This window comes from Cervus elaphus, chromosome 31 (genome assembly GCF_910594005.1).
Source record: "Cervus elaphus chromosome 31, mCerEla1.1, whole genome shotgun sequence".
In the NCBI taxonomy this organism is placed as follows: domain Eukaryota; kingdom Metazoa; phylum Chordata; class Mammalia; order Artiodactyla; family Cervidae; genus Cervus; species Cervus elaphus.
Window position 1 is genome coordinate 22051424 of NC_057845.1, and position 12092 is coordinate 22063515.

General features: G+C 33.8%; 1 protein-coding gene across 5 annotated transcripts in view; it reads right to left on the reverse strand.

Moving 5' to 3' along the window:
* Nucleotides 1-12092, reverse strand: part of USP25 (ubiquitin specific peptidase 25) — a 158862-nt gene that overhangs the window by 25234 nt on the left and 121536 nt on the right. For 3 of the 5 annotated variants that reach the window (XM_043893203.1, XM_043893205.1, XM_043893207.1), the window contains 2 exons: nt 11465-11578; nt 9129-9224 (listed from right to left, as the gene is read on the reverse strand). The exons of 1 other annotated variant lie outside the window; for it this stretch is intronic. In XM_043893203.1, coding sequence (XP_043749138.1) covers nt 9129-9224; nt 11465-11578 — 210 coding nt within the window. The remainder of the gene's footprint in view (nt 1-9128; nt 9225-11464; nt 11579-12092) is intronic. One more of the 5 variants, XM_043893204.1, reaches the window with a different exon arrangement.

Consider the following 12092-nt stretch of genomic DNA (forward strand, 5'->3'; position numbering starts at 1 on the left):
AGACAAGTAAAAATTAAGAGAATTCAGTACCACCAAGCCATTTTTACAACAAATGTTAAAGGTACTTATATAGTCAAGAAATACAAGAGAAGAAAAAGATCTACAAAATCAACCCCAAACAAATAAGAAAATGGTAACACGAACATATACATCAATAATTACTTTAAATGTAAATGGATTAAATGCTCCAACCAAAAGACACAGGCTGGCTGAATGGATACAAAAAGAAGACCCATATACATGCTGTCTACAAGAAACCCACTTTATATCTAAAGACAAAAAGCGAGAGGATGGAAAACTACATTCCAAGGAAATCGGAAGCAAAAGAAAGCTGGAGTAGCAATCCTCATATCAGACAAAACAGATCTTAAAATAAAGAATATTACAAGAGATAAGGAAGGACACTACATAATCATCAAGGGACCAATCCAAGTAGAAGACATAACAATTGTAAATATATATGCACCCAACATAGGAGCACCTCAATACTGACAGATATAAAAGGAGAAACTGACAGTAACACAATAATAGTTGGAGACTTTAACACCCCACTCACACCAATGAACAGATCATCAAAACAGAAAATTAATAAGGAAACACAAGTCTTAAATGATACATTAGATGAGATGGATCTCTTTGATATTTTCAGGACATTCCATCAAAATGCAGAAGAATACACCTCTTCTCAAGTGCACATGGAACATTCTCCAGGATAGACCACAGCTTGGGTCACAAATCAAATTTAAAAAAATTGAAATCGTATCAAGCATCTTCTTGACCACAATGCTATGAGACTAGATGTCAATTACTAGGAAAAAACTGTATGAAACACAAACACATGGAGGTTAAAAAATGTATTTCTAAATAATCAACATGTTACTGAAGAAATCAAAAGGGAAATCAAAAAATTTCTAGAAGCAAATGACAATGAAAACACAACAACCCCAAACTTATGGGCTACAGCAAAAGCAGTCCTAAGAGGGAAGTTTATAGCAAAACAATCCTACCTCAGGAAACAAGAAAAACATCGAATAGACAACCTAACTTTACACCTAAAACAACTGGAAAAAGAACAAAAAAACCCAATATTAATAGAAGGAAAGAAATCATAAGATCTGAGTAGAAATAAGCGAAAAAGAAATGAAGGAAACAATAGTGAAGATTAATAAAACTAAAGGCTGGTTCTTTGAGAAGATAAACAAAATTGACAAACCTTTAGCCAGACTCATCAAGAAAAGAAGAGAGAAGAATCAAATCAATAAAATTAGAAACAAAAAAGGAGAGGTTACAACAGACAATGCAGAAACACAAAGGATTATAAGAGACTATTATGAACAACTATATGGCAATAAAATGGATAACCTGGAAGAAAGGGACTGATTCTTAGAAAAGTTCAGTCTTCCAAGAGTGAACCAGGAAGAAATAGAAATTATGTACAACCCAATTACAAGCTGAAATGGAAGCTGTGATCAAAAATCTACCAAAAAACAAAAGCCCAGGGCCAGATGGCTTCACAGGAGAATTCTATCAAACACTTAGAGAAGAGCTAATACCTATCCTTCTAAAACTCTTTCAAAAAACTGCAGAGGAAGGAACACTTCCAAACTCATTCTATGAGGCCACCATCACCCTGACACCAAAACCAGACAAAGACAACATACAAAAATAAAACTACAGGCCAGTATCACTGATGAACATAGATGCAGAAATCCTCAACTAAATTTTAGCAAACTGAATTCAGCAACACATCAAGAAGTTTCCACACCAATGATTAAGCTGGGTTTATTCCAGGGATGCAAGGATTCTTCAATACACGCAAATCAATCAATGTGATACATCATATTAACAAATTGAAAGATCAAAACCATAAGATAATCTCAATAGATGCAGAAAAAGCCCTTGACAAAATTCAGCACCCATTTATGATTAAAACTCCTCAAAAAATGGGCACAGAAGGAACCAACCTCAACATAGTAAAGGCCATATATAATAAGCCTACAGCAAACATTACTCTCAATGGTGAAAAACTGAAAGCATTCCCCCAAAGATCAGGAACAAGACAAGGGTGTCCACTGTCAGCACTATTATTCAACATAGTTCTGGAAGTCCTAGCTACAGCAATCAGAGAAGAAAAAGAAACAAAAGGAATCCAGATCAGGAAAGAAAAAGCAAACTTCTCACTATCTGCAGATGACATGATTCTGTACACAGAAAACCCTAAAGATAGTATCAGAAAATTACTACAGCTAATCAGTGAATTTAGCAAAGTGTCAGGATACAAAATCAATACACAGAAATCACTTGCATTTCTATATACTAACAATGAAAAATCAGAAAGAGAAGTTAAGGAATCAATCCCATTCACCACTGCAGCAAAAAGAATTAAATATCTAGGAATAAACATATAAGGAGACAAAAGAACTGTACACAGAAAATTATAAGACACTGATGAAAGAAATCAAAGATGACATAAACATATGGAGAGATATTCCATGTTCCTGGGGAGGAAGAATCAGTTTTGTGAAAATGACTATACTACCAAATGCAATCTACAGATTCAATGTGATCCCTATCAAATTACCAATGGCATTTTCCCCAGAACTAGCACAAAAAATTTCACAATTCATATGGAAACACAAACGACCTTGAACAGCCAAAGCAGTCTTGAGAAAGAAGAATGGAGCTGGAAGGAATCAACATGCCTGATTTCAGACTATACTACAAAGTTACAGTCATCAAGACAGTATGGTACTGGCACAAAAACAGAAATATAGACCAAAGGAACTAGAGAGAAAGCCCATAAATAAACCCATGCACCTATGGGTGCCTTATTTTTGACAAAGGAGGCAAGACTATTCAATGGGGCAAATACAGCCTCTCCAATAAATGGGGCTGGGGAAACTGAATAGCTACGTATAAAAGAATGAAATTAGATATGTAAATTAGAAATGTAAATCAAAACCACAATGAGATATCACCTCACACCTGTCAGAATGGCCATCATCAAAAAATCTACAAACAATAAATGCTGGAGAGGGTGTGGGGAAAAGGGAATGTTCCTGCCCTGTTGGTGGGAATGTAAATTGATACAGCCACTATGAAAGACGGTATGGAGATTCCTTAAAAAACTAGGAATAAAACCACCATATGACCCAGCAATCCTACTCCTAGGCATATACCCTAAGGAAACCAAAATTGAAAAAGACACATGTATCCCATTGTTCACTGTAGCACTATCTACAATAGTTAGAACATGGAAGCAACCTAGATGTCCATTGACAGATGACCTGGATAAAAAAGATGTGGTACATACACACAATGGAATATTACTCAGCATTTAAGTCAGTTCTGATGAGGTGGATGAACCTAGAACCTATTATACTGAGTGAAGTGAGTCAGAAAGAGAAAGATAAATAACTGTATTCTAACGCACATATACAGAATCTAAAAAAATGGTACTGAAGAATTTATTTACAGGGCATTAATGGAGAAACAGACATAGAGAATAGATTCATGGACATGGGGAGAGAGGAGGAGAAGGTGAGATGTATGAAAACAGTAACATGGAAACCTACATTACCATATGTAAAATAGACAGCCAATGGGAATTTGCTGTGTGGCTCAGGAAACTCAAACAGGGGCTCTGTTATCAACACAGAGTGGGATGGGGAGGGAGGTGGGAGGGAGCTTCAAAAGGGAGGGGATGTATGTATACCTATGGCTGATTCGTGTTGAGGTCTGACAGAAAACAACAAAATTCTGTAAAGCAATTATCCTTCAACAAAAAAATAAAAAGGAAAAAAAGTGAAAGAGAAATGTTTACATTCTATGTTTTGATATATGTGTATTTTACTAGTTTAAACATCACTTTCTCTAAGAAGTCCTCTAGATAACATTTCTGGTTTTCCATTATATGTTCTTCTTCCATGTCAAAATGCTACTTTATCATACTGATTGTAACTCCAATTAGTATTTACTTTCTCCTAGAAAAATAAGCTTCATTAAGGCAGAAACTTAGTCCATCACTTCCCTGGCTATATTCACTAGTACCTTGATATAAATACTTTGATATAAGCACATAATAAATATCTTTTGAATATGCCCATCAACAGAATGGGACAAAAATAGTGTAGTTATTCAATGAAATACCATTAAGAAAATAAACAAATTCTAACTATATCCATTAATACATATGAAGCTCCAAACATATTCTTGAGTAAAAGCAGCCAGACACAATGGACCTACAGTAAAAGACTCCAGGTATATAAAGTTCAACAAGAAAACTTACTTACATTGTCAGAAGTTCAGATAACATCTACTTTTGGATGGGGGAAGAGTGTAGTTCACAGGAAGGATAAACAAGGGTAGTTTCTGGAGTATTATAATGTTCTCTGTCTTGACCCGATAGGTAGTTACATGAATATGTGTACTCTGTGATAATTTACTGAGCTGTAAACTCATGAACTGTGTACTTTTCAGCAAGTTTTATAGTTTAGTAAATATATTTTCATAACTACTTAATAAACAGAGAAGTAATAATAACAGGAATTTAAAAAGAGATAGCAAACTGATAAAGTTATATCAACTGGGAACAACTGTTATGAGGCAATGAAATAACTGTTATGAGGCAAGGAAAAAAGTTTCATAATATAGTAGTGTTATTGCTTCATTAAAATCCTAAGGGCACTTTAATAGGTATAAAAAATACATAAAAGAAAATTTAAAATATCTGAAAGTAAATGAAAAAAATAATACTAATCCAACAATTTTAATTATGATATGACCCCTCCCACTCCTACTACCATACATACACATACGAGTAACTAGTACTTTGAGAGTATTATTCCTTTCCTTTCCTTCTGGCTTTTATTTTTTTTGCTTATCATAGTAGCCTTGTATTGCCTTTCTCTGGATTTTGTTTTTACATGACAGAAATTTCTGTCTTTAAGCCACTATGATTTGGGGACTTTCTGTTAACAGTGAAAACCAATCATAACAAAGTCATCTTGGGAGAAGGACTTACCTGAGTGTCTTAAGTGTCTGCCTGCATATTAACTCTTTAGTATTTGGTTTATAGAGGCAGACCCCAATGTGGGAGGGCCTGTGGTTGAAATAGTAACTGTGACTGACCAGATTGCTAACCCTTCCTAATTCAGAAGTTAAGCCTTACCGAGGACACTTACCCAGCGAGATGTAAGTTTCATTGACCAACTGATCTTTTTATCAGTAACAAAGCTAACATTTTCATTATATGGTTTTTCAACTAGCAAACATATATAACATTTAAAAAATTGTTTTAATTGTAATGCATAAGGAAATCTATATTTAGAAGTACTTATATATGCACAGAGTTGAAAAACATCTTCTCACAGCAAAAAAGCTAATACAAAATAAATCCAACAAAGATTTTTCTTTAGTACTGTGATAGGACAGAATAAATATTAAAAAAGAAAAAAAAAAAAACAACAAAAAACCTTTACCTTAATTTATCATAAACCAAGCATTATAAAGAAAGGAAATTAAAACTATACTATATCTGATTTAGGGAACATAGGAAGACAGAAGCAATCGTCATATGTTAGATTCTGTGCTATATATACATATTTTGTGATTTAATACTGAATGTCAGTAATGATTAGAATCAAATGTCAAGAATGTACAGAACAGTTAAACAGATCAACTGTTGTAAAGGGAATCAAAAACTCTGTCAAAAGATCTACAGCCAAAAAAAGAGGCCAAGCTCATATGGTTATATTATAAGTGAGTTCTAGTTTACTCTTAAGGAACAGTTAATTCTTATGTAAATTACACTAGAGTTAAAGAAAACAGGACAGTAAAGGAACTTAACAAGTATAACTGCAAACCTGGGAAGACAGCCCCCAAATAAAAACATAGAGCAATTTTTTATTTAATATAGAATGCAGAAAGCCCAAATACAATGCTACAGTTAAATGTAAATAGGGTCTTTTTGAATTTATAAAATAAAAATTAAGAACAATGTTTTAAGAAAAATTGTAGAAAATTTATAGTACCTTTGTTGAAGATGACTTTTTGCATAGCAATGAAACTCCAGAAAAGAGAGGAAAGATAGTATAGATACCACAGTATTTTAAAAACTGCTTTATAGAAAAAGGTACCATAGACTAAATTCAAACAGAAATGGCAGATGGGGAAAAAATATATGCCATATGTCCAAAGAGAGGGTAATATATAATAAATGAGAGTACATCTATACCACAGAATACTAAATGCAGGTGGTATAGACAATGTGGTAGATATATTGGCCTAAGAATACTCACAATATGTTTCTGAGTTATAAAATATAAATAATTATAAAATAATATGAATAGTGAAAGTCAAAAAAATTCTCTATGTATGTATTTACAAACAAAAATATCAGAAAGGCTATACAAATGTTAGAAGTAGTTAGAACAGGGCAGCAGGAGAGACAGTTATTAGTTTTATTTAAAACACCACTATTATTACTGAATGGCTGCATTTTGTATATGTTATTTTTGTTATTTATAGGACATGTTTTCTCAAATTTTATATTATCAGCCAGAATTTTCAAAATGCTAATCATTTACCTATACCAAAAATATACACTAATTATAAAGATATCCTATATTTTATATATTTATATATACTATATATATTATATAAATATAAGTGATATATATTTATATATCACTTATATTTATATATATATTTGTATATAAATATATATATTTTAAATATAAACATCCCTATATTATGTATATATATAAAACATACATATTCCTCAATTACAGATAGATGCAAATGTAGAGAAATAATAAACTTTAGAGATTTTCTGCTGCATCAGAATCAGCAGGTAAATTTAAAAACAAACAAATGAGATACAGAAAATACACAAAGAGCAAGATGCAAAGGCCATCCCGAAAGTGACAGCAAAAGAAGATCTCAAGACACTAGTTACATATGAAGAAGAGAGGAAAACCAGTGCAGACCGGAGCAGGTCATAAAGCCCCAGAATAGACTTCTACAAAAAACACAAAACAACAGCAACAACAAAAACACACAAAAACTCTAATGAAGAACAGAGCAAAAAACTAAGCAAACAACAAAAAAACCGACTAATTCCAAAGAAAATGAAATCTGAGGGGGGAAAAGTACAATAATAATGTTTATGACTCAGTTCAACCCTAAGTAGCACAGAAAAAGTAACAGCACAAGCTGAGAATTCTGATTTAATCAAATGACAAAATTCTGTGTGTTGACGTAGGGATAAAAATTGTATGTCTTAATGTGTGTATATGAGGCCGGAGAATAAAGAGAGTTTGTCAATCACATTCCATGGTCGGGAATTCAACAGGAAATAGGTAAACTAAGAATCACAAATCACAGGCATCCTTCTTAAATAAAACCAAAAGGATTTGATGAAATAATTGAAAAGTGTTATCACTGATTGGGGGTGGGGGGGACATGGTGTGATTACCGTTGTTTATAGTATGTATTATTAGTTGGCTCTTTGAAAGTATCCATGTATAAATAAGAGTGAAGCTTCCAGTTCAATATAAAGATACCCAAACTTGACCAAAAATGACAATGGTAGTGTAAATGACAGGTAACTCTTCCATAAAGTAGATGAACACTTTAGAAGACATGTATTTAGTGATTTTTAAGAAAAGAAATGTAGGTTACCTGGGAATAAGGCTAGAATTTTTAAACATAAAAGTTGTTTTTCTTTCTTTTTATGGTAAAGTAGTTTTCAAACTCTCTCATAGGATCTTAACAAAGTGAACAACTCATTTTGGGACTAGTGTGCCAGAAATTTAATCGTTTAGCATCTAAAGTCCTGTATCCCAGGACTTTATGCCGTCCCAGGCATACCAGGATGCTTGGTCCCTCTAATTCTAACCAGTCTAACGTGTTTACTGATCTAAGTCTACTATTAACAAGGCCTTTGTTTGTACTATACACTGAAAGAAATACTAAAAAGAAATTTCTTAAAGATCGAGTTGAAAGGTGGTAGAGTATAGAAAAGGGAAATTTTTAAATAGTAAATGTTAAGAAAGGGAACATATAACTTACATGGCTTGCTGACGTGAACTACACCACAAAAAAGTTTGTTTTTTGTTTTTTGTAAATAACAAACACTAAAGGGGAGGGAGGAGTGAAAAAAAGTGATTATTTTTGGTTAACCTCAAGTTGGGCTTTGCTGATAGCTCAGCCGGTTAAGAATCTGCCTACAATGCATGAGACCCCCAGGAAGGTCTGCTGGAGAAGGGCTAGGCTACCCACTCCAGTGTCCTTGGGCTTCCCTTGTGGCTCAGCTGGTAAAGAGCTTGCCTGCAATGTGGGAGACCTGGGTTCGATCCCTGGGTTGGGAAGATCCCCTGGAGAAGGGATAGGCTACCCATTCAAGTATTCTGGCCTGAAGAATTCCATGGACGGTATATAGTCCATGGGGTTGCAAAGAGTTGAACACAAGTGAGCTACTTTCACTAAAGAAAGTGAAAACCAAATGGAGTGATTTCATCTTTCAAATATATAATAACAAATAATACTGTTATCAAAACATTGTTAACATCTGGCATAAGAGGGAAGAAAAATCTAGTCACAGAATAATGCATCAGCTTGATGGTCGCATGTTTTGAAATAACTAAGATATTAAAATTAATTATGAGGAACATAATTAAGAAACAAAATAATAAATGAATTATTTTAGAAACTAAATGAAGAAAGCAATTTAGTATGAAATGATAATAAAATCAAAGCCATACTGACTAATAATATTATCAGAGGAAAAAAAATAAATTACCAGAGGCAGATACTCAGTTCCTACTTTTGCTCATCAATACCCTGTATTTGCTTTAAATATATATACAATTCAAACTCCTGCTAACAAACCAGAGGTGTACTATTAGGGTAACTTGGGTAAAATGCTTTGTTTTTGTTGAAGTATCTGAATTAAAAAAATAATCAGTCTTAGATTCACGTATAAAAGAAACCCCCAGAACATCAGGTGGTCATGGCTAAGATATGAAGAGAGAAATTACATAGGAAAACAAATTTAATTCAAGGAAATGCAACATTTTAAGAAGTTCACTTAAAAAAAATAAATAAAATGAAAATGTTCATTGTACCTTAAAGAACCCTGCTTCAGGGCCACACCTGTCATACACACTCCGGGATTTACCTATGGCCATGATAATACCTTGCATGTTCGGTGTCATCATGATCTGCCATAAGGGATTTAAAGTAAGAACTTTTGAATGGTTATCATAGAGAAAAAAAAAATCACAAAAACAAAATAATTCCTTTACATGCAAGTTGAAAGTCCTTTGATTTTTACTATAAATCAAACGTTGCACTTTTTTTGGGTAGCAAATGTGATCTGATATGCATGTAAGTATCTCTCAAAATCTTCCATACAGGGCCACAGCTAGCTGGCATGGTGCCTTTGTGCAAAGTGCAAAAAGGCATCCCGTCTGAGCTGAAGAATTTTTTAAAAGGCACCACCTTCTTGACAATTTAGAAAAATGTGCTGCTCTGTAAGAGAACCATTCAGAAAAATCAATGTTCTTTTTATTTAAAAACATGCTTCTTCTTTAAGGCTTGGTGACCTCAGCATAGGCTAAATTCCAGCTCCATTCTGCCAGCAGGCCAGGTACCCCTGCTTGTACAACCATACAATCTAAACATCTAAGCAGCAGCCCTGTATCCATATAACTTATTTTTAAGAGTTACAAGGCACATGCACTGCTAAACTATCACTCCAATAAATTAAAACACACACACATACACACAAAACACAAAACTCTGCCAATAGCATAAGCACTTGCACAAATGATAGTGTTAAATAATTAATCACAATTCTATTTTTGTAAATGCCAAAAGGCTTACCCTAAAACAAGCACTAAGATGCTTGATCAACAAATTAACATTTTTTAAAATATTTTTAATACAACATGCCAGTTTCCATAATCTTCAAGTACCACCAACATAGAAATGGTTAAATAGAAAAATGTACTGCTATTAAGTATTAAATATTTAAGTATTTCTTTGTTTTCACAATAGTTTATTTTGTATAATGGATTTGAGCATCTGCAGATTTTGGTATCTGCTGGGGTCAGGGAGGGTCCTGGAACTAATCCCCCTGGATACCGAGGAATGGCTATATTCTTAAATGTTTATATTTTAAAATATCTGAAAAATGAAAATCTCAAGACACTATGAAGCTATAATATTGGAGCAATCAAGAGACTGCATCCATTACCTCTGATTCACTAAAAGTACTGCCCATAGCATATTTTGGATCACACACAGATAGTTGCAATATATCTAACTATCTGCTTCAGAAAATCCTTCTGATCAGTTCCTAACTCACAAATCTACTTCTCAGTCTCTTTACGGCCCATGCGGTCTTACAGTGGCACAGTAATAGTAATGTCTTTATGACACCTCTGATTTTTGGTGATGAACGCATGAAAGTGAAGAGACTCATACAAGAGTGTAATTATAACCTTGAAGACAGTCTGAAAAAGTTACTTGGAAAAAAATTAATATACATTCAGTTCTCATCCATGCCAGTAATAACTAACAAATGATAGAATTCAGGATCTGTCTTCTCTGTTGTTACTATTCAGAAACAGCTTTACTGGCTGCTCTCAAATATGGAAAATATCAAAATCGAAAAGTGTTAAGAAAAAAGTGGTAAAGGGGGGAAAAAATCTGATGGGATCAAGACAAGAGCAATTTTCACCTGGATTCCCAAGAACCATATGAAGCAAAAGTGACTCCATAATGTTAGAAAACTAAGTAGATGAAAATTAACAGTGGAGTGATAAGAAGAGGTAAGATGAGGTGCCCAGTGTACAAAATACTGATAGGTATTTAGCAATGCTGATGAATTATTCAGTTCAGTCACACAGAGGTTGGGAAAAAACAAAACCAAACCAACCCCAGTCTGCAGTATTGCAGGCAGTCTCCTGCACTGCAATTCTTTTCCAACCGACCCTCCAGGGAAGCCTATCTATTTACTAATGTACACCACACATCAGACTGCAGGATCTCCTGGTAGGAAATAGTGGGCAAAGTATAACTGACACTTCAAGCAAAACAGGAAAGGAGAATAAAAGTTTTAAGTGCTCAAAAAATTTTTCCTATTTAATTAAACAAACTTAATTAAAACTTACCAACCTGAGAGTAAACAAATTCTGTGTGTGAACAAAGGAACTAACTCTTGCAATACAAAACTATTCTTTTGCCAAATTCATAAGCTTTCTAGTTACATTTTCACTTGAAATTCAAAGTATTTAATACTGTTAGCAATTGGTAAGGTAATTTCAGACTGTGGGTGGCAAAGCTGTATGTTATGCAGCAAGAGACACAGTGTGAGGGTGCAGGCATGCCCAAAGCACTTGCATTTAAATAGCAAAAAAACAAGTGGAAATAGTGCCAAGGGCTACAATAAAGGTACCTCATCATCATAACCCCCCTCCTTTGACTCAATCATAAATTTCCCTACATGAGGAATCTCCACCTCTACAACTTGCTGGTTAGAAGGTGGCTGGCTTGTGGTATTTTCAGGTTTCTGCAGAAAAAAATCATTAGTGTGAACATTAGAAAAGAGAACAATGGAAGCACTCAGTTTAAGTGCATAGACTCTTGATCCTTTTAAAACTCCTGTATTTGTTTAGTAGAAAACAAAACCACCTAAAGTTGAACATCAAAGCAAATGCATTAATTCAGTAATAACACAAGATCTCTAGCTTTTGCTTTGCATCTCTAATATTAAATTGAATTTAAAAGTGTTTTTTCCCCCTCACAGAGCACCTTGGATTCCAAATTTGTAGAAACAATTAATACTGAAGTTGTATATCCTACTGCTGTCTTTATTGATGAAAGATTTATTTATTTTTAATTAATAACTCTATACAGGTTTTTTGATATTTTCATCAAAATAAGATATGACCTCCTCCAACCCCAGGAGAATATGTAAGTTTTCCTTCTCATGATTTACCATCTATCCTTTCTAATAACTAATTATATTGCCACATAATATCCATAATCTCTTGTGCCTAACTCAGGTGCCTAGCACCTGGTAT